The sequence below is a fragment of the Lampetra fluviatilis genome, chromosome 37, assembly GCF_964198595.1.
Source record: "Lampetra fluviatilis chromosome 37, kcLamFluv1.1, whole genome shotgun sequence".
NCBI classification, from domain to species: Eukaryota; Metazoa; Chordata; class Hyperoartia; order Petromyzontiformes; family Petromyzontidae; genus Lampetra; species Lampetra fluviatilis.
In genome coordinates, this window is record NC_136311.1 from 11,605,968 (window position 1) to 11,628,090 (window position 22,123).

A 22,123-nucleotide genomic window follows, 5' to 3' on the forward strand; every position below is an offset into this window, starting at 1 on the left:
CAGCTACCATCACACACAGCTACCATCACACACAGCTACCATCACACACAGCTACCATCAACACAGCTACCATCACACACAGCCCCAGCTACCATCACACACAGCTACCATCACACACAGCTACCATCACACACAGCTACCATCACACACAGCTACCATCACACACAGCACGAGGTAGCGATGGAGCTGAGATCGCAGCGAGGAAATTGCCGCCGCGTCCAGAAGCTCGTCCGACACGTGCCACGGAGCAGAGGCAGACAAGGACGGGGAGGGGGGAGATGGGGGGAGAGATGGGGGGAGAGGGAGGGAGATGGGGGGAGAGGGAGGGAGATGGGGGGGAGAGGGAGGGAGATGGGGGGAGATGGGGGAGAGGGAGGGAGATGGGGGGAGAGGGAGGGAGATGGGGGGAGAGGGAGGGAGATGGGGGGAGATAGGGGGAGAGGGAGGGAGATGGGGGGAGATGGGGGGAGAGGGAGGGAGATGGGGGGAGATAGGGGGAGAGGGAGGGAGATGGGGGGAGATGGGGGGAGAGGGAGGGAGATGGGGGGGGGAGGAGGGAGATGGGGGAGAGGGAGGGAGATGGGGGAGAGGGAGGGAGATGGGGGAGATAGGGGGAGAGGGAGGGAGATGGGGGGAGATGGGGGGAGAGGGAGGGAGATGGGGGGAGAGGGAGGGAGATGGGGGGGAGATAGGGGGAGAGGGAGGGAGATGGGGGAGAGGGAGGGAGATGGGGGGAGAGGGAGGGAGATGGGGGGGGAGGGAATAGGGGGAGAGGGAGGGAGATGGGAGGGGGAGATGGGGGGAGGGAGGGAGATGGGGGGGGAGAGTGGAGGGAGATGGGGGGAGAGGGAGGGAGATGGGGAGAGAGGGAGGGAGATGGGGGGGTGATGAGTAGGGGGAGAGGAGAGAGATGGGGGGAGAGGGGAGGGAGGGAGATGGGGGGGGGGTGGAAGATGGGGCGAGAGGGAGACGTGGTGAGAGCGAGAGCGACAGGGATGGGGGGAGAGGGGAGGGGGGAGATTTTCCATGCAGCTGATATCATTGGCAGGTTTATCGACTGACCCAGCAATGACCCCCACACCTCCACTCCCCCACCCTCTCTCGCTCTCCGATTCCAACACAAAGACCCCCCCCCGGCCGCCTTTGTCTCCCTCATAGTGGCGTAGTTGACACATCGCAGCTGGTATTCATTTGAAGCGGAGTCGACCTAGGAGAGGCCCAGAGCCGATTCAGATGATCGTCACCGGTGTTGGTGGCCGTGAGCGGGAATCGAACTCGGGTCGCCGGGTTCGCAGCGTAGCACAGCGCTGACCGAACCACTCCGTTCCGTACCCGTGTAAGGACAGTGCCGAGTGATGTGGGGACAGTGCAGCTCCCCGGGACCATGGTTACTAATTACCGTGACGGGAACTGACAGGGTCAAGTTCTCGTAATGTGGGAGCTAAGTGATTGTTAATAATGACTGATGGGACAAGCGTTGACAGGGTCACGTGAGGGTAAGCAGGGGGACTCGGCGGACGTCACGTGTCATGAGGGCGGAGCTTCTGGAATAGGGGCGTGGCCGGGCCAGACCTGGGGGCTGTCGCCGTGGGGGGGTCGTCACCCTCGTCAGCCTGTAGTGGTCACCGTGGAGTCGTGAGGACCTGGGGGCTGTCGCCGTGGGGGAGTCGTCACCCTCGTCAGCCTGTAGTGGTCACCGTGGAGTCGTGAGGACCTGGGGGCTGTCGCCGTGGGGGAGTCGTCATCCTCGTCAGCCTGTAGTGGTCACCGTGGAGTCGTGAGGACCTGGGGGCTGTCGCCGTGGGGGGGTCGTCACCCTCGTCAGCCTGTAGTGGTCACCGTGGAGTCGTGAGGACCTGGGGGCTGTCGCTATGGGGGAGTCGTCATCCTCGTCAGCCTGTAGTGGTCACCGTGGAGTCGTGAGGACCTGGGGGCTGTCGCTATGGGGGAGTCGTCACCCTCGTCAGCCTGTAGTGGTCACCGTGGAGTCGTGAGGACCTGGGGGCTGTCGCTATGGGGGAGTCGTCATCCTCGTCAGCCTGTAGTGGTCACCGTGGAGTCGTGAGGACCTGGGGACTGTCGCTATGGGGGAGTCGTCATCCTAGTCAGTCTGTAGTGGGCACCGTGGAGTCGTGAGGACCTGGGGGCTGTCGCCGTGGCGGAGTCGTCGTCTCCCTGCAGTGGGCGCCGTGGAGTCGTGAGGACCTGGGGCTGTCGCCGTGGGGGAGTCGTCACCCTCGTCATCCTGCAGTGGGCGCCGTGGAGTCGTGAGGCCCGAGTTGCGTTGTCCCAGAAGAGAGTCGTCTCGATTAGCCAAGTCTACACAGTCACTCGCGGTGACTCGCGAAGTTGTCAGCGGACTTTATTCATAATGAATATACATCAAGAACAAGACGGTGACTCTGAGAGATACATTACACCAGTGTACACGCGTGTGTGTGTGTGTTCACGTGTGTACGTGTGTGCGTGTAAACACGTGTGTACGTGTTAACACGTGTGTGCAATGTGCACGATCGCCGACGGGATGCAACGTGAACATTCCCAAGACACGGCTCGCGGGCCGGGTGGGTGCGGAGTTGTTCAGGGCACGCTCCTTCCCTTCCCGTGTGCGACGCAGCCTGACAAAGGTGCGCTCCAGGTTTGTTTGCGCGCAACAAATCTGTGTAGAAGAAACGCGAGTGCGTGTAACGCAGTGGCAAGGAGATGTTGACTACCTCGCCTGGTGCACAGGAGGTCGTGGGTACGATCCCGACCCTGAAGCCTGCTGCTGCTGCTGTATATTTGGAGTTTGCGTCTCTCTCTCTCCGTGGTCACGTGGATTTTTCTCCGGGTCCTCCGGGGTTTCCCTCCACATTTAGAATCCGAGCTTGGACATAAAAAATATTCCCATAGACCCCTCCCCCCCCTGCTCATTACGCACGGTTATCACATAATTCACCGTTACCGGCCACATAAGGAAATTATTGGAGCTCTGCGCAAGGGTTTCACAGCTCCTCGGATTTCTCCCGGGAGAAATAAAGATTCCGAGATTCTGAAATGGGAAGCGAACCAAGCAACGCCACCTCGGGAGGCAGCGGGAAGAGCGAAAGTCTCTCCTCCGGGCCTCACGGAACAGCCGCTCGTCAAGGAGCATAAACCACCATCACACGACGCTCCACTCATCCTCGCAGCAGCAGCAGCAGCGGCAGCAGCAGCGGCAGCAGCAGTAACAGCAGCAGCAGCAACAGCAGCAACAGCAGCAGCGGCAGCAGCAGCAACAGCAGCAGCGGCAGCAGCAGCCACTGGAGCTGTGCACTTTTAAATCATCTATATTGACAAACTAATCTTTTTATAACTGCTTTTTGTGTTTAGTTTGTTGTCTTTCCTCCACACGGCAAATTAGCGCGGTTGGCTACGTACTGTGCGAAAGAAGTTCAACATACATACAGAATCAGAATATTTATTTATGCAGGAGGAATCCGATGAGCTATGAAGCTCTTTTCCAGCGGCGGAGGTCGAACACAACGCGGACGCAGAAACGAGCGAGCCGCACCGTTTAGTTCCCACAGATTTATTATTCAGAACAGAAAAACAGAAGAGGACAGCTTGGTACAAATGTGCCGATGTGATGATTGGCACGCCACGACGCCACGACGCCACAATGCCACGAGCAAGCGAGGGAGCTGCACCGTTGTCGGCGGTTAGATTCGGCGGTTCGATTCGGTGGTCCTGCCGTTCGGAACTCAAACACGACGCTGGCGGAACGGTCGCTGGTTTCCGCATCGGTTTGTTCCTTCCTGCTTTGTCGCAGCCATTCGCCCCTTCCGTCCAATCAGACGAGGACGTGCCACCTTTTGCCGTCCAATCGCCGCTCGCTGCTCGAACCGTCCGATGGAAAACGCGGAGGGTTTGCAAAATAACGACAGAGGCAGGGAACGATCCAATCGGAAATCCCACTGCTGCTGTCGCGATCAGCCTTGAGATCCACTTGTCCAATCGGGTGGCATGTCACTGTGCTTTGGAGAGAGAGGTGCGGGCGGGCGGGCATCCAATCACCGACGTTTTTTTCCCACTCCCATCACGAGATGTCCAGATGTCGACGCTTCTTGCAGTAAAAAAAACAACAACAAAAACCGACGTGCCGAGTTCGTTTGCCGCTGTGCGTTTTATTCGAGCGTCCTCGGGCCGGCCGGCGTTTATAAAACCACGGCGGGTCCTCCTCCTCTTCCTCCTCCGTCCGCCACCGCCGCCAAAACCTCCACCCAGTCTCGGGGTTCGCTCTCAAGACGTTCTCGTCCTGCGGCGACATCCGCGGGTCGTTCAGCACAAGCGGCGGCGCCGGCTCAAGCGCTCCGAGTTTCCCGGCCGTTACTGCCCGCCGCCGATGAGCGCGGTCTGCACCAGCTGCTGGAAGGTGGCCTCCAGCAGAGACGCCAGGTCGGAACCGCGCCCCGACCCCTCCCCACCGCCCACCTCCTCCATCGCCTCCTCCTCCTCCTCCGCCCCCCGGTCGAGGCCTGGACAGACACAGTGGGACGGGGCACAGAGGGGACACCGCTCGCTCACGCCGCTGAGGGGGTAACCCTGACGCCTGCTGCTGCTGCTGCTGCGGATTTGGAGTTTGCGTCTCTCTCTCTCCCCATGGTCACGTGGATTTTTCTCCGGGTCCTCCGGTTTTTCTCGACACATTTAGAATCAACGTCACGGCGTTCAGATTGTTTGGCTGCTGCTATCAATGTCCACGCGGTGATGGTGATGATGATGAGCCGCCACTTCGTGGAGCTGTCATTGGTGGTGGCTTCTGAAAAGCAGCTACACAGCTCAGTGGGGCCTGACCTGGTAAACAAAATTTAGTTTAAATAGTTTAGGTGAAAAGTCCCCACGTTTATACCCAACGCCGCCGCCGCCGCCACCACTGCGATGCAAGCGGTGGACCAGGTCGTGAGTCTGGAAGGCAGTTCGGAGGCAGGCAGGAAAGCAAGTAGTTTGACACCTCGGAGGCTTTTGCAACCAATATCAACCATAACAACGGTTTTGTTAGTTAAAATATATAAATGTGTCGTTAAACCCGCCACCACCTGACACAACCAACTAGTAAGGGTTGTCTCGTAAACAGAACGTGGTCAATTCGTCACTAGTACAGCACACCGGTGTGTTGGAGAGCCAAGCCACGACATTTACAATCTGTTTACGACGTTTTGTTTACGTGACGAGGTTTGCTACATAAACAGAACGTGCCTGATGATGCTGAGTGTAATTATCGGCGAAACGTGACGGTACTCAAAGTGTAAATGTCGCGGTGCGTTAACTCTCGAACACTCCAGTGGGCTGAGGCAAGTCGACAGCCGGGGGGGGGGGGGGGTCTGGGTTAGGGGAGGTCAAACGCACGGACCAAGGCCCAGGTGACCAGGGCGGTCTGTGATGATAATATTATAATAAATTCGTGTTTCTCTGAGTGCAATTCACACAAGACCTCAATGCGCTTTACATGAAGCTGACACCTTCCCCGTACTTGGTGTACTGATGTATTTACGTACACCGCGTACGTACACCATCCGATGTACGTACAAGTACTTACGTACAAGTACTTGAACATACATCATCGCCTATGTACGTAGGCGATGTATGTACATCAGTTTTTCTTCCGATTCCGTTCCGTTGACGAAGTAAAATAACTTTGTATTGATACGTCTTCGAGTATGAAGACGTACCGAGGCTCCCACAAGGCCATGCGGCAGGGGGGCGTGTGGCGCAGTTTGGCGCCGGCTCCCGTACCGTGTGGGCGGTCGTGTCACCACGGTTCTCTGTGGCGAGCGCAACGTCGCCACTAAACAACGGCCGATTCCGCTACGCTTCTCGAAATAAAACCAACGCCGGACCCGCTCGCGCGTCCCGAGATTTAGCAGTGAACGGGACACCACCCCACCCTGCGAACTGCAGATGTCTCGGAGTGGGTCGGGGTTAAGTTACGGAGTTTTTTTAAGACGCGATTTTAAAAGTGTAACGGTGCTCGAGTTCCTGAACAGACGCTCGCAGGCTGAGCAGAGAGACAGGGAGAGAGAGACGGGGAGAGAGAGACAGGGAGAGAGAGAGACAGGGAGAGAGAGACAGGGAGAGAGAGACAGGGAGAGAGAGGGAGAGAGAGGGAGAGACAGGGAGAGAGAGGGAGAGAGAGGGAGAGAGAGGGAGAGAGAGACAGGGGGAGAGAGACAGGGAGAGAGAGACAGGGAGAGAGAGGGAGAGAGAGAGAGGTGTGTGCCGCTGCTGGTGTGGAGCAGCAGCAGCAGCAGGAGGAGGAGGAGGCGGGGAGATGGATGGGCCCCACGTGTCTCTCTGGGTTGTCGCTGCGCTGCTCTCCCACAGGCACGGCTCAAGGCAATTCCACCAAGTGGCTTCACCACTTAGCCAATGGGCAGGACCCTTCACGTGCCCTTGGGAGTGCGCGGAGAACGACGGGCAGGGGATGAATGTGAGAGGAGGTGTCGAGAGAAGCGGGCGAGTATAACCGTTTGATTTATGTGTGTGCGTGTGTGTGTGCGTGTGTGTGTGCGTGTCTGTGTGTGTCTGTGCGTGTCTGTGTGTGTGCGTGTGTGTGTGCGTGTGTGTGTGCGTGTCTGTGTGTGTGAGAGTAAGTGGCAATGTGTAAGGTTATGGGGAGCGGTGGTGTAGCGGTTAGAACGCTGCGCTACGAACCCGGCAACCTGAGTTCGATTCCCGCTCACGACCACCAACAGCAGTGACGATTATCTGAACCGGACCTGGGCCTCCCCTAGGTCGACTCAGCCTCAAACGAGTACCTGGTGCGGTGCGTAGTAAACATCTCCACTGGGGAGACAAAGGCAGCCGGGCGTGGTGTTGGCCACCCACCCCCTCGTGTGCCGTGCCGGACTTCATAGGTGCTCACTAACAGCACTTGCCCCTACAGTCTGTTACAGGCTACACGGGGGATCTTTGTCTTTGTTTGTGCACAACAGGGACCACAGGTGCCAGTCCTCTCAGTCACCCCATGGCACCACCTGGGGGTCTGTCACGTGACCTCCTCCTCCTGCACCAAGCCTGGCACAGCAGTCACCCCATGGCACCTGGGGGTCTGTCCCGTGACCTCCTCCTGAACCTAGCCTGGCACAGGCGGCGCGGTGACAATGAGTGGCGACCGGCGGTTGTTGTTGTGGTGCCTGTATGTGTGTTGAACATCTTTGACACCTTATGCAGCCAACCGTGCTCATCGGAGCTGTGACTGCGGTTGTGGTTGTGGTGGTTGTGGTTGGTGTGGTTGTTGTGGTTATTGTGGTTGTGGCTGCGTGCGTTACCGCGTGTGCGTGAGGGCACGGCGTGGCGCTGGGCACGGGCGTTGACGCCACAAGCATTGTGGTGGTTGTGGTTGTTGTGGTTGTTGTGGTTGTTGTGGCTGCGTGCGTTACCGCGTGTGCGTGAGGGCACGGCGTGGCGCTGGGCGCGGGCGTTGACGCCACAGGCGTGCCCCGCCTGGCTGAGCAGCGCCACGGCGTCCTCGTAGAGCGAGGGGAAGGCGCGGCACAGCGACGCCACGCACGGCAGCGCCGGCACCAGGAAGCTCGCACGGCGCTCGCCCGGCAGCACTGCGGGGCGGGGGGGGGGGGCAACGCAGGTCAGGGGTCACAGGTCAGGGTCAGGGGTTACAGGTCAGGGTTACAAATCAGGGTAAGGTGTTGCAGGTCAGGGATTACAGGTTAGTGATTACAGGTCAGGGTCAAGGATCACGTGATCACGTACCCACCCACCCCCCCCACCCCCCCCCACTCCACCCCCCCCACTCCACCCCCCCCCCCACCCCACCCCCCCCACCCCCCCCACTGCACCCACCGCCGAGCAGCGCGGACATGGAGGCGAGCGCCAGGCGCGCGACGGCCATGGACTTGGGGAGCGGGAAGTGGAGGCTGAGGCGAGCGGCGAGCTGCAGGGCGAACAGCTGCTTGTGCAGCTGCGGCTGGGACAGCAGCTCGGGCAGGAAGTCGAGGCAGATGTGCATGGAGGGGATGCCGGCCACCGTGACGTGCAGCAACTCGCTGGGGTAGCCCTGCTCACGGAGGGGAGAGGGGGGGGGTCGCGGGAGACACGGGGGGGGGGGGGGGGAGACGGAGGGAGGTTTTAAAGACAGAAGGCAGAGAGAGAGAGATGGCGGGGGGCGGGGTAGAGGCAGAGAAGGATGGAGAAAGGAGAGAATGAGAGAGCGGTGGGAGAGTGGGGGGGGTCGCCACACTCGGAGGGAGGTGGGGATCCCACCACAAGTACCAGCATCAGCATCGATACCACTCACCACCAATACTACTCACCACCAACACCACTCACCACCACTCACCACCACCACCACCACTCACCACCACCACCGGCGGCGCCAGCAGCAGCAGCGTGCGTGGTGCTCACCTGGAAGTGCACGAGTTTGGCGATGTTGGGGTCGGCGATGAACATTTGGTGCAGGAAGGAGCAGACGAGGCCCTGCACCTCCTGGCGCCGGCTCCTCGCCGCGCTGCCCCCACCCCCCTCCTCCTCCCCCTCCCCTTTTCCCCCGCCGCCCCCACCCCCCTCCTCGGAACCGCTCCCGTCGTCAACGTCACCGTCGTCGCCGTCGTCGCCGTCGTCGAGGGAGCCCCACTCGGCGTCCAGGCCGGGCGACAGTCGCCCCGGGCGGACCTGGGAATGACATCGCCATCATCACCACCATCGTCGCCATCATCATCACCACCATCGTCATGAACACCATCATCATAAACACCACCATCGTCATAAACACCACCATCATCACCATCATCATCGCCACCGTCGTTATAAACACCATCATTATTGCCACCTTCGTCGCCATCGTCGCCATCGTCGCCATCATCGCCGCCACCATCATCGTAAACACCACCATTGTCACTGTCATCACGACCATCATGATCATCACCACTGTTGGTGTCAATGTCACAATAATTTAGACTTTGTAACGCCCCGCTGTCTCCACGCACAGGATATTTCCTCGCTCCTGTGCGTGTGTGTACGTTGAACTTCTGTCGCACCGTACGTAGCCAACGATGCCAATCGGAGGGCGCTCTTCAACAGACAGAGAAAGACGACTCAGAGGCACGTGGGGTACTCACAGACGAGCCAAAATGGTAGCCGCGCGGTTTAGCCGGTGCAAAATCCACCCCCCCCACCCGACCCCGAGCTCTGCGGTCCTCTACGCGTAAGGATGTTCTCGGCCGACGGACGAGCGCTCGCGTGCGGGAGGGAGCGAGTCGCGCGAGGCCCCCGGCCAACCGGAGGCATCGGCGACACCGGGGGGGTCGGCAGCCCGCGGCTCCCCGAGGGGCGGCTTCGCGGCGTCGTTTATTCCCGACCACGTTCCCGTTCCCAGACGCCTGCAAGCTGCGGGCTGTCGGTGCCCGTTCACCGGCGAGCCTCGGGACGCGCGAGCGGCTTCGCCGTTCATTTTATTGCGAACAGGCCGGGCGGTCACACGACAGCGGCAAGGTGCGCCGTCACGGGGCGCCGCACGCTCGGACGTCGACTCCCGTCGTCGCAAGGGAACCGGACGTCGCCGGAAACTGGGTGTAAGCAACCTGGGCCGTCTGCCGTGTTGACGTGCCATCGCGGCTCTCTACACATCGTGTTATTATTTAGTTTTGACCGAATTCGTAAAAAAACATCAAAAAGGCCGCCCACCCGGGTCATCCAAGAGGCATCCGCCCTCAGGCGCTCCCGACACGACCGCTAGGAACCCCCCCCCCCCTACGCAGCCGCCCGCTGGGTCCCAGCGCCAGCGGGAGACCGCAGGCGTCGCGAGCGAACCGTGGTGGACGCCCCCGAGGGGTCCCGGCGGCGCAGGGCCCCCAGGAGGCTGTCCGTGGAGATGCCCGGTGGTGACGAGGACGAGGAGGAGGAGGCGGCCGCGCGATCCAACTCGGGAAGGCAAATCTCGAGCAGGATCTGAACGGCGGCACTGTCCTGCTCCGCACACGCACAGGTGACACAATATCATCAGAGCTTTCAGTTCTATAGACGCGGTCGTCGCTCACGCTGATGGCAGGAAGGCAGCAGCCAGGCGGTGAGCCGGCGCTACTAACGATTGCCCCAGTTTTGCAGTCCTCTCTCTATCAAGATGTGTTCAGCACACACAGAGCTGACCCCACACACACACACACATACAGGTGACCCCACACACACACAGGTGACCCCACACACACACGTGACACACACACACACATAGTGACACACACACACACACATAGTGACACACACACACACATAGTGACACACACACACACATAATGACACACACACAGTGACACACACACACACAGTGACACACACACACAGTGACACACACACAGTGACACAACAACCGCCATTCGCCACTAAGTGGCGGTGACGTCACCACGACGCTTGTGCCAGGCCATGTGCACCTTGAGGCCACGTGAAGTGTCGAACGCCCGCTGGCAGGAGGTCACGGGGCAGACCCAGGTGCCACGGGTCGACTGACCGAGATGACCGAGATGACTGGCTGATGCACCACCTGTGCCCCCTACTGTGCCAACTTGCTGTGCTTTAGCCACCCGGCGCTCCGCTCGTTGTTGTGAGCGTCGCTCCTCCGCCCTCCGTTGTTGTTGGAGGGCGACTGCCTCCAACTGCCCAGTAGCGTCCTTCACGAGCCTCCTCCACTGAGGCCGATCTTGACACCGCTGGTACCAGTCATCGGCAAGTCCACTCAGCTCCACGTCCTCCTGTACCACATCACTCCATCTCTTCTCTAGCCCGTGCCGCGCCCGTTTAGCCCCCTCGATCCGGCCGAACAAAAGCTGTTTAGGCATGCGGTGGCTGGGCATGCGGGCTACATGACCCAGCCAACGCAGCCTTGCCTGCCGGAGGAGCTCACTGATGGGACTTTGCCCAGATCTTTCAAGGACTTGTGAGCTCCTCACACAATCCAGCCTGGTTAAACCCAGGATGGATCGTAGGCAGGCCAGCCTAAATGTTTCCAACCGGCGAAGATGCTCCACTAGGGGGGTCCACGTTTCGCAAGCATAGAGAAGGGAGGGAATGACCGTGGCCGAGAAGACCTGAAGCTTCGTGCGGAGCGACAGACCAGGTAGCTTCCACACAGCGTTACGCAACCGATGAAAAGATATTGCCGCTCGACTGATTCGGAGTGAGACCTCTGCTGATAAACTGGAGCCGGTCATGAGCACACTGCCCAGGTATGGGAAACTCTCCACTCTCTCCACAACTGCCCCATCACCGATTGGGAGTTGTGGGGGCGGAGTGCCCGATGGTACAAAATACCCAGGCAGGTGCTTAGTTTTGGTGGGGCTGATGGTAAGGCCCCACCTCTTAGTGGCACGCTCCAGTCTCAGCAGCAGCGTCTCCAACTCCTCTTCTGAATGAGCAGCTATTACCAAATCATCGGCATACATAACGTGGTTGACCAATAGGGAGCCATCCCTTGATCGCACCCGGGCGTCGATCAGCCTCCCATTGTATCTGTACCAAATGGTAATTCCCCCGGTACAGCTATTGAAGGCTTCACGAACTACGCAGTCGAAATAGATGTTAAATAATGTGGGAGCCAGAGGACATCCCTGTCGCACCCCAAGGTGTACAGGGAAAGGCTCCGACTCCCGGCCACGTAGTTTTACCCGGGCCCGCTCACCATCATGAAGGTCCTTAATGATCGTGAGCAGAGGGTCAGGGACTCCGAAAGCACGAAGAACAACCCAGAGCCCAGTCCTACTGATGGTATCATAGGCCTTGACCAGGTCAATAAAGCAGAGATGTAGGTCTTTTTGGAATTCCCTACACCTCTGCTGTAGCAGACGGACAGAAAATATGGCATCTGTGCAGGACCGCCCTTTCCTGAAACCACATTGGGGCTCCGCAAGCCTCTCCTCAGCATGCCTAGCAAGGCGATGTTGAATAATCCTTGCCAGGACCTTACCCGGCACACTGAGGAGTGAGATGCCCCTGTAGTTGTTACAGTCGGTACGGTCCCCCTTCTTAAAGAGGGGGACCACCAGGGCATCCTTCCAGTCCTGCGGAACCCGTCCAGTGGTCCAGACTGTTGTTATGATGTCATATAGGGCAGTCTGTGCACAAACGCCACCCTCCCTCAGCATTTCGCCTGGGAGATCATCTCTGCCCGGTGCCTTCCCTGGTCTCAGACTCCGGATCGCCTTCAGTACTTCCTCAACAGCTGGCACCTCAGCCAGCCACTCACAGGGGGTGACCTCTTCCAATATTTGAGGCACCGCAGCCTCAGCAGGGTTATCCCCACTTTGTGCCATGATGTTTTCCTGGCTGAGAGATTTTCCCTCCCCCAGGACCTCACAGAAATGCTCAGCAAATCTGCAAACCTGTTCCTGGGGGTCGGAGATTGGATCACCGTTTTTTCCTCTAATGATGGTAATAGGTGTGGCGCTGCAGGTTACTTTTTTGATGGAGTTAAATAGTGATTTGTGATCGCGGGCCACTGAGGCAGACTCCATCTCCTCAGCAACCCGCGACCACCACCCATCCTTACAGCGCCTCACGGCTCTCCGAACCTCCGAGCGAAGACTGCGGTAAACCTCCTCATTCTCTGACGTGGGATGCTGTAGGCGATGAGAGTGGGCCTGTCGCTTTTTCTCAATTAACCTGAACACCTCCTCCGTCAGCCAGGGTTCCCGGGGAGGTCTGGACCGCGTACCCAAAGCAGCCATTGCAGCTGCATGAGTCACAGTCTTAAACCTCGCCCATTTACCCTCGACATCAGGTGGAGTGGGGGACGATGCCAACCCCAGCTGCAAGCGATGATGAAATTCTCGCTTGCAACTTTCATCAGCTAACTTAGACCAGGCCACTTTTGGTTGGAATGGGATCCTGGGTGTACACCCACCACCGGAGTGGAAGAATGGCAGGCGCATCTTACAGATGACTAGTCGATGGTCAGAGGGCAGATCAGCTCCACGGTAGGTCCTGGTGTCAAGGACATGGGCTCGCATCCGCTGGTCCGTCACTACGTAGTCCAGCAGATGTTCTTGCTTGGACCCGGCATGCATCCATGATGTTGTGTGGATGCGCCGATGCCGGAAGAGCGTGTTGGTAACTACAAGCCCATGGGCTGCACAAAAATCTAGCAGCCTCCTACCGTTATTATTGAGCTGATCTGGCCCATGCCTTCCAATCACTCCAGACCAGGTGCCAGTATCATGACCAACTCGGGCATTGAAGTCACCCAACAAGATGACTCTGTCCCGAGTGGCCACTTTAGCCAGCACCTGTGACAGGAGGTCATAGAAAGCGTCCGACTCATCGGCTTTGCCTGCATCCCTCCACAGATGTTCGTCTTCGGTGGGGGCATAAGTAACCACGACCACCACTCCTCGCCTCTGGTTGATGGGAAGGCGAGCCCAAAGTATCCTGGGGCTTACAGCTTCCCACACCTCACCGCCACGCTCCCACGCCCCCTTCATTCTTTTGTTCAGAAGAAGAGCCACACCCTGTTGTTTGGCAGTCTCCTGCCCCGAGTAGAGGACTGTCCACCCCTCATGGTGGCAGGAGCCAGAACCGGTCCACCGGACCTCCTGAATGCCACAGAGATCCAGGCGGTACCGGTCCAGCTCCCGACAGAGGAGTGGCAGCCTCTCCTCCGCAGTGAGCGTTCGAACATTCCACGTGGCCATCCGCAATGGTTTTTCGTTGTTTCTGGAGGAGCCCCGAGGGTTAAAATTCAATCTCCTGGCTCCGCCAAATGGGGTTTGGCCAGGAGACGTCATAAAAGCCTGACCCCCCGGGGCCTCCGGCACAAGCTTATTAATTACAGGTTTATGTTTACTTCGTAGTTTAGTGGTGGTTAATTGAAGGTGGAGGGGTTACCAGCCCCTCGCACCCGTCCAGAGCCCCCGTTTAGCCACTGTGGTGGTCACAGACGCCATGAGGGGAGAGGCCAATGGGCATTGGCCCTCCCCCCACAGCACTGCCCACGACAATGTTGCCCGTCCGGCACCGCGAGGAGGTAGGAGGTTGTTTTGCACAGACACACACACAGTGACACACACACCCCACCTGTGCGGCGAGCAGGGCGTTCTTGAGCTCCTCGCGGGTGACGTCTCCGCCGCCTCCGTTGGCGCTGGAGGTTGCGGGCCCCCCCGGGGGCGCCGGCTGGGGCGCCCCCGGCGGGGCCGGCGGGGCGCCGGGCGGGCCCCCCCGGGACGGCGCGTCGGGCTCCCAGCCGGCGCGCATCTGAGAGGCGAGGAAAGCGCGAGACGCCGCCAGCGACCCGGCCAGCACGCGCAGCACCACCTCCAGCAGCGGCGGGCAGCTGGGCACACACACACACGTACATGTACACACGCACACACACACACACACACACGTACACACGCACACACGCACACACACGCACATGTACACATGTACACACGCACACGTACACACACACGCACACATGTACACACGTACACACGCACACACACGCACATGTACACACGTACACACACACACACGTACATGTACACACGTACACACGTACACACACGTACATGTACACACGCACATTTACACACACACTCACGCGCACACACACACGTACACACGTGCACACACACGGATACACACACACGCACACACACACGTACACATGTACATACACACACGCACACACACACACGCACACACACACACGCACGTACACACACACATGTACACGCACATGTACACACACACCACATGCACACACACATGCACACACACACACGCACATGTACACACGCATACACACGGACACGCACACACATACACACACGCACAACGACACGTCGGGTGGTGGAGGGTTATAGACACACAAGAGAGCCGTAGTCTTGCGTTGTCAGAGCACTCTTAGTGCAACGTGGCACGTGCGCCCCGTCACGGCGCTAGCGTCGCTTGCCGTCCCCGTGGGCCACGTGGGGGGGCGATGTCGGCGCTCACCGGAAGACGCGCGCGTCGCATCTCAGCACGATGAGGGGGTCGAGCACGAGGTCCAGCTCCGTGTGCTGGCGCCGCGGGAGGCAGCCGGGCGCCTGCAGCGCGTTCACGGTGAGCACCCACAGCCTGGGGGGACGGGGGGCGCGGCGGTGACGGTGAGCGAGCGGCGAGCGAGCGGCAATCCTCACCGGTGGGGCGGCGGCGGTGAGTGAGCGGCGATCCTCACCGGCGGGGCGTGGCGGTGTTGAGGGCGGCCCAGATGCGCGCGGCCAGCCGGGTGAGGCGCTGGGGGGTGCGGGGGGGCAGGAGGCAGCGGAGACCCCGCGCCAGCGCCGGCGCCAGCGCCAGCAGCTGCTCCGTGGGCGCCAGGGAGAGGCGCTCGAGCGCACGCGCCAGCGCGCAGGGGGACGAGCGCAGGCGCGCAAACGCTGCCCCGCCGCACAACGCGCACGCGGCACACACACACACACGCACACACACGCACACACGCAACGTACACAATGTTCACAGAGGCAAAGATCCCCCTATAGCCTGATCAGACTGTCGGGGCAAGTGTGTTAGCGAGCACCTACGAAGGCCGGAACGGTACACGAGGGGGTGGATGGCCAGCATCACGTCCGACCGCCTTTGTCTCCCCAGTGGCGATGTTTACACACCGTACCGGGTACTCATTTGAGGCTGAGTCGACCTAGGGGAGGCCCAGGACCGGATCAGATAATCGTCACCGAGCGGGAATCAAACTCGCGTAGCCGGGTTCGTAGCGCAGCGCGCTAACCGCTACTGCACTACCGCTCCCCACACACAACAACAACCGCCATTTGCCACTAAGTGGCGGTGACGTCACCACGACGCTTGTGCCAGGCCACACACGCACACAAACACACACGCACGCACGCAGACACACACAAACACACACACGCACGCACGCAGACAGGCACGCAGACACACACACGCGCACACACACCGCGGGTGAGTGCTGCCGGGGTGATGGTCGCGGGCCGTGCAGGCAGCAGGAGGCCGCGCAGCAGCAGCGCCTGCGTCCCGGCGGCCGCCTCCTCCAGCAGCCAGTCCTCCACCAGGCACAGGTCGGGCTGCGACGTGGCGACCAGGCGCAGCAGGGACGGGTACAGCGCTAGCGGGGCAGGGGGGGGGGCAGAACCGCGGGAGTCGGAGGGCGCTCGCCGATCGAAAGAGCGCGCGAAGGGAAATGAAGGAATTGTTCGGCGCTTTGCCGAAGGGAATCCCCCGGGGGGAAAACTTGTGGGGCGTCGCTCGTCGGGCTGCGATGTGGAATGCGGATTGAGTGATTGGCAGGTCGTCGTTTTAAATTTGGAAAGTTTGAACCAAGATGCCAGCACACCCGTGGTGCTCTGGTGAACATAACCACAGTGTCCAGACATCCGCAGTGTCCACACGCCACCCGCAGTGTTCACCAGAGTGGCCTGCTGTGTGTGACGCCTGCGATCTGTGTGTGTGTGGCACCTCCGATCTGCTGTTGGAGGCGTTGGGCTTGGCCAATGAGGAACTTGACAGGAATCTGATCGAGGAGGGCCGGCGAGTACGGTCTGGGCTTCCGCACCTGGGTGGCTGCATGCACATCGTCAACATCGTCAACATTATCATAAACATCATCATCATACACATCGTCAACATCGTCATAATCATCATACACATCGTCAACATCGTCATCAACATCGTCAACATCGTCATCATCATCATCATACACATCATCAACATCAATCATCACATCGTCAACATCGTCATCAACATCATCATAATCATCAACATCGTCAACATTATCATTAACATCGTCAACATCATCAGTAACATCATCGACATTAACATCATCAACATCATAAATATCGTCATCATCATTATCAAAAACATCATCATCATCAATCATCACATCTTCATGTGTCGCATCTTCATGCATGTGTGTGTGTACTGAGCATGTGTGTGTGTGTGTACTGAGCGTGTGTGTGTGTGTACTATGTGTGTGTGTACTGAGCATGTGTGTGTGTGTGTGTACTGAGCGTGTGTGTGTGTGTACTATGTGTGTGTGTACTGAGCATGTGTGTGTGTGTGTACTGAGCGTGTGTGTGTGTGTACTATTTGTGTGTGTACTGAGCATGTGTGTGTGTGTGTACTGAGCGTGTGTGTGTACTATGTGTGTGTGTACTGAGCATGTGTGTGTGTGTGTACTGAGCATGTGTGTGTGTGTGTACTGAGCGTGTGTGTGTGTGTACTATGTGTGTGTGTACTGAGCGTGTGTGTGTGTGTACTATGTGTGTGTGTACTGAGCGTGTGTGTGTGTGTACTATGTGTGTGTGTACTGAGCATGTGTGTGTGTGTGTACTGAGCGTGTATGTGTGTGTACTATGTGTGTGTGTACTGAGCATGTGTGTGTGTGTGTACTGAGCGTGTATGTGTGTGTACTATGTGTGTGTGTACTGAGCATGTGTGTGTGTGTGTAATGAGCGTGTGTGTGTACCGAGGCTGCGTGTGTGTGTGTACCAAGGGTGCGTGTGTGTATACTGAGCTTGTGTCTGTACCGAGGGTACGTGCGTGTGTGTGTACTAAGCGTGTGTGTGCGTACCGAGGGTGCGTGCGTGTGTGAGGAAGGCCTCCTCGTAGGACAGGATGTAGTAGAGGATGAGGAGCTGCGCCGACACGCTCGCGTCCTGAGACCACCGCACACAAACACACGCCACTGACAAAGATCCCCCGTACAGCCTCAGCAGGCTGTTGGGGCAAGTGTCGTGAGCGAGTAGCAGCGCCTACGAACGTCCCATTGGTGTTGGCACGGAGCACCATGGGGCGGTGTGGCCAGCACCACGCTCGGCAGCCTTTGTCTCCCAACTGCTGGAGTTTCCACACTGCACCAGGTAAGCATTTAAGGCCGAGTTGACCTAGGGGAGTTCTAAGATCTCTGCTGATAGACAACACCCGCAACTCACAGCAGACACGCGCACTTCCGTTAAATACCGAGCTCCCGCTGGAATCTGTCTTCCCCGTGCTGACGTCTACACACCGCACCAAGAACTAATTTCAGGCTGAGTCAACTTAGGGGAGGCTCAGTGCTATGCCACTGATCATGTTAGCCATGGCGGGGAACAGAAGTCGGCTCACGCTCGCTCGCACGCCTGCCGCTTGCACGCTCGCACGCCTGCTGCTGGAAGGCTGCAAGCAGGCTGAGCTCCGACATGGGTGGGGAATCAAACTCAGGTCACACTCGCTCGCATTCACTCGCTCGCTCTCTCACTCACCCTCTCACTCGCTCTCTCACTCACTCACTCACTCGCTCTCTCACTCGCCCTCTCACTCGCTCCCTCATTCACCGACTCACCCACTCGCTCTCTCTCTCTCTCGCTCACCTGCTGCTGAAAAGCTACGAGCAGGCTGTGCTCGGACATGGGCTGGTTGATGAGCTCGGGGTTGGCTTTGGAGGCCGGCGTGAACACCGAGGTGATGAACGCGTCCAGCAGCGGCAGGAGCTGCGAGTGCAGCGGCAGGCGACTCTCACACACCTGCGCCAGGATCCAGTCCTGCACACACACGAACACACACGCATGCACGGCCGTTATTAAAACACACACGCATATACACACACCACTATTAACACACACACCAGTATTAACACACACCAGTACGAACACTCACACACACACCAGTACTAACACACACACACCAGTACTAACACACACACACACCAGTATAAACACACACATACACACACACCAGTATTAGCACACACACACACACACCAGTATTAACACACACCAGTATGAACACTCACACACACACCAGTACTAACACACACACACCAGTACTAACACACACACACCAGTACTAACACACACACACACCAGTATTAGCACACACACACACATCCACACCAGTATTAGCACACATACACACACCGTGCACACCACCGTTGGCACCACCACCACCGCTAGGGGGCCGCCCGTCTCCCTGGCCGCGCGAGGGCCTCACCTTGATGGGCACCTTGTGCTTGGTGAAGGCCCGGCCACGCAGCAGCTGGTAGGTGCAGTGCACCGGCAGGAAGCCGCTCATGGCCGCGTTGAGACCGGGGGTGACGGGCACACGCACGGCGTGGGCCGTCACCACCTGCGGGGTCACGCCACGGGGGTCACGGTGCGGGGTCACGGGGCGGGGGTCACGGTGTGGGGGTCACGGGGCAGGGGTCACGCTACGGGGGTCACGGGGCAGGGGTCATGGGGGTCACGGTGCGGGGGTCCCGGCGCGGGGTCATGGGGCGGGGGTCACGGGGCGGGGGTCATGGGGCAGGGGTCACGCTACGGGGGTCACGGGGCAGGGGTCATGGGGCGGGGGTCACGGTGCGGGGGTCCCGGCGCGGGGTCATGGCGCGGGGTCACGGTGCGGGGGTCACGGTGCGGGGGTCACGGGGCAGGGGTCACGCTACGGGGGTCACGGGGCGGGGGTCATGGGGCGGGGGTCACGTTGCGGGGGTCACGGTGCGGGGGTCACGGTGCAGGGTCACACACTGCGGGGTCACACACTGCGGGGTCACGCCACGAGGGTTGACGTGGCTAGGATGCGCCAGTGGGCCGCCAGCGGACCACAAAGCTGGGCTACGGCGAGGGAGAGGCTTTGGGGCGAGGGTCTTGGGGGCGAGGATCTTGGGGGCGAGGGTTTTGGGGGCGAGGGTTTTGGGGGCGAGGGTCTTGGGGGCGAGGGTCTTGGGGGCGAGGGTCTTGGGGGCGAGGGTCTTGGGGGCGAGGGTCTTGGGGGCGAGGGTTTTGGGGGCGAGGGTTTTGGGGGCGAGGGTCTTGGGGGCGAGGGTTTTGGGGGCGAGGGTTTGGGAGGTGCGAGCCACCTGCTCGGTGAAGACGTCCTGCGTGAAGATGATCTTCATCTTGGCGAGCGAGTTCTGCTTCATGGGGATCTGTGTGGGCGGGAGGAGGGGGGGAGGCGATGTGATCCGGTGACCAAGTGCCGAGGGGCTAACGGCGGGCCGGCGGGTCGCTTCTGAAAGAGGGCAACAAATATAGCCGAGTGGGCCCTTGCTTGGTAAAGAAATAGAATAAGTTGAGAGTTCCGTTTACCTTCATGCCCAGGGTTGAGCAGACGAGGTCGACGATGGAGTTGAGCTGGTTGCTATGGAAATACATCGCCACAAGCAGCAGCACCTCCCCGAAAGAGGCGGCGACGCCGGACTTGCTACGTGCGCGCACGCAGAGGCACAAACACAAAGATCCCCCGCGTAGCCTTAGCAGACTGTAGGGGAAAGTGCTTTTAGCGAACACTACCTATGAAGGCCGGCACGGCACACGAGGGGGTGGGTGGCCAACACCACGCCCGGCCGCCTTTGTCTCCCCAGTGCTGATGTTTAGGACACACCGCACCAGGTGATGAGAATATTTATTGAGACTGGAGGAATCCGATTAGCGATGAAGCTCTCCTTCACACGGGCAGGGTTAACGACACATTTATATTCACACAATCTCACTCAAAAAACTTCTATTGTGGATAATACTCTACTCTTTGGCTCTTTCGGTACATTCACGTAGGTAGAAAAATTAACTAAAATATAAAATTTTCTACCTACGTGACTTTACCGAAAGAACCAAAGAGTATGAATTCCTGCAGTCACGAAAGCCTCAAATCAGGATTGGATAACGCCGGTCGCCAAAGCCTCCTCCCTCGGTGTTTATTTTTCCTTTCGATTCTGGGAAAGGGTTAATTTGGCCCCAAATCGTGGCCCCGAAAGGTGGTGGCGAGGGTGACAGAATCGCGTCTGTGGCCCGGAGCAGCAGGACGGTGGGCTGAGCCCCTCCTCCTTCAAAGCAGCCCTTCCCCCATCATCGTCACGTCAACGCAATGTTTATTCATGTGATTGTGCAAGGCACTGCACTTTGTGACGTGTTTAGTTACCACACGGGCAGCCGAGTCAAGCTACGACGAGTCTGACCACGGCCGTGGCTCCCCGAGCCCCCGATCTCCCACGGGGCACCCCCCCCCCCCCCCCTTGCACTTTGCCAACCGCACATTTGCCTCCCGCGGTTGCCGTGGGCCTGGCTGTACCAACACCGCTGTTACAAACACCGCGCCGCTGTTACAAACACCGCACCGCTGTTACAAACACCGCGGTGGCGGTGGTGGTGGTGAGTGGGAGGTGGGGGGGCACCTCTCAAAGTACGCCTCCTCCCGGATCATCCAGTTGAGCCAGCTCACCGCGATCTGCTCCTGCCGGGGGGTGCTGTGGGCAGGGGGTCGAGGGGCGGCCACGTTTGGGGGTTGCAAGAGGGAAGTGGAGGGGGGGGAGAGACATCGTGGAGAGAGGGTGGACAGCTTTATAGCTCATCGGATTCTTCCAGGATAAAAATATATTCTCGATTGTGACCTCGCCTGGAACGGAGGAGGTCGTGGGTTCGACCCCGACCCCTGCTGCTGTAGATTTGGAGATTGCGTCTTTCTCTCTCTCCCCGTTGTCGTGTGGATGTTTCTCTGGGTACTTTGTTTTTTTCCCTCCACATTTTAAATCAGCGTCATGTGTTTAGTGTTTGGCTAAACCACTCCTACCCTGTCTCAAAATCCTAAATAGACAAACACCGAACAATGTTTTATGTAACCAGGTAAGGCCCACCGAGCTGTGTAGCGCTTTTTCAGAAGCGATCTGGCCACAAATGATAGCGCAACGAAGTGGCTTATCATCAAGTGGAAAATTACAGCGGATAAACACTATAAACTTGTTGATTATAAATGTGGAGAGAAAAACTGGGGGAACACGGAGAAAAATCCACACCACCGTGGGAAGAGAGAGAGAGACATGCAAATTCCAAATAATATACAGCAGCAGGCGTCAAGGTCGGGATCGAAACCCCAACCTCCTGTATACCAGGCGAGGTAGTTAACATCTCGCCACCATGGCGCCCTTATGCGGGGCATCTTTGGTAGCGCGTAGTGCAGATGGCAGTGCGTAGGCGTGTGTGCAGTAGTGCGTAGGCGTGTGTGCGGTAGTGCGTAGGCGTGTGTGCAGTAGTGCGTAGGCGTGTGTGAGGGAGTTCGCAAGCGTGTGTGCGTAGGTGTGTGTGCGGTAGTGCGTAGGCGTGTGTGAGGCAGTATGTGTGTGCGGCAGTGTGTGTGTGCGGCAGTGTGTGTGTGCGGCAGTGTGTGTGTGTGCGTGCGGCAGTGTGTGTGTGTGCGG

The 22,123-nt window shown here is 58.9% G+C and overlaps 1 protein-coding gene across 4 annotated transcripts in view; it reads right to left on the minus strand.

Annotated features, from left to right (window-relative positions):
- Nucleotides 1–3,534: 3,534 nt before the first annotated feature.
- Nucleotides 3,535–22,123, minus strand: part of INTS2 (integrator complex subunit 2) — a 30,715-nt gene continuing 12,126 nt past the window's right edge. For 3 of the 4 annotated variants that reach the window (XM_078873868.1, XM_078873870.1, XM_078873869.1), the window contains exons 10-25: nucleotides 21,104–21,175; nucleotides 20,022–20,136; nucleotides 19,793–19,861; nucleotides 18,928–19,062; nucleotides 18,309–18,479; nucleotides 17,531–17,615; nucleotides 16,417–16,521; nucleotides 15,899–16,066; nucleotides 15,161–15,362; nucleotides 14,938–15,060; nucleotides 14,035–14,290; nucleotides 9,787–9,942; nucleotides 8,383–8,649; nucleotides 7,822–8,035; nucleotides 7,401–7,577; nucleotides 3,535–4,496 (exon numbers count right to left, since the gene is read on the minus strand). In XM_078873868.1, the coding sequence (XP_078729994.1) occupies nucleotides 4,348–4,496; nucleotides 7,401–7,577; nucleotides 7,822–8,035; nucleotides 8,383–8,649; nucleotides 9,787–9,942; nucleotides 14,035–14,290; nucleotides 14,938–15,060; nucleotides 15,161–15,362; nucleotides 15,899–16,066; nucleotides 16,417–16,521; nucleotides 17,531–17,615; nucleotides 18,309–18,479; nucleotides 18,928–19,062; nucleotides 19,793–19,861; nucleotides 20,022–20,136; nucleotides 21,104–21,175 (2,464 nt within the window). In that variant the 3' untranslated portion in view covers nucleotides 3,535–4,347. Of the gene's footprint in view, nucleotides 4,497–7,400; nucleotides 7,578–7,821; nucleotides 8,036–8,382; nucleotides 8,650–9,786; nucleotides 9,943–14,034; nucleotides 14,291–14,937; nucleotides 15,061–15,160; nucleotides 15,363–15,898; nucleotides 16,067–16,416; nucleotides 16,522–17,530; nucleotides 17,616–18,308; nucleotides 18,480–18,927; nucleotides 19,063–19,792; nucleotides 19,862–20,021; nucleotides 20,137–21,103; nucleotides 21,176–22,123 lie in introns of those variants that run through there. The other variant, XM_078873871.1, reaches the window with a different exon arrangement.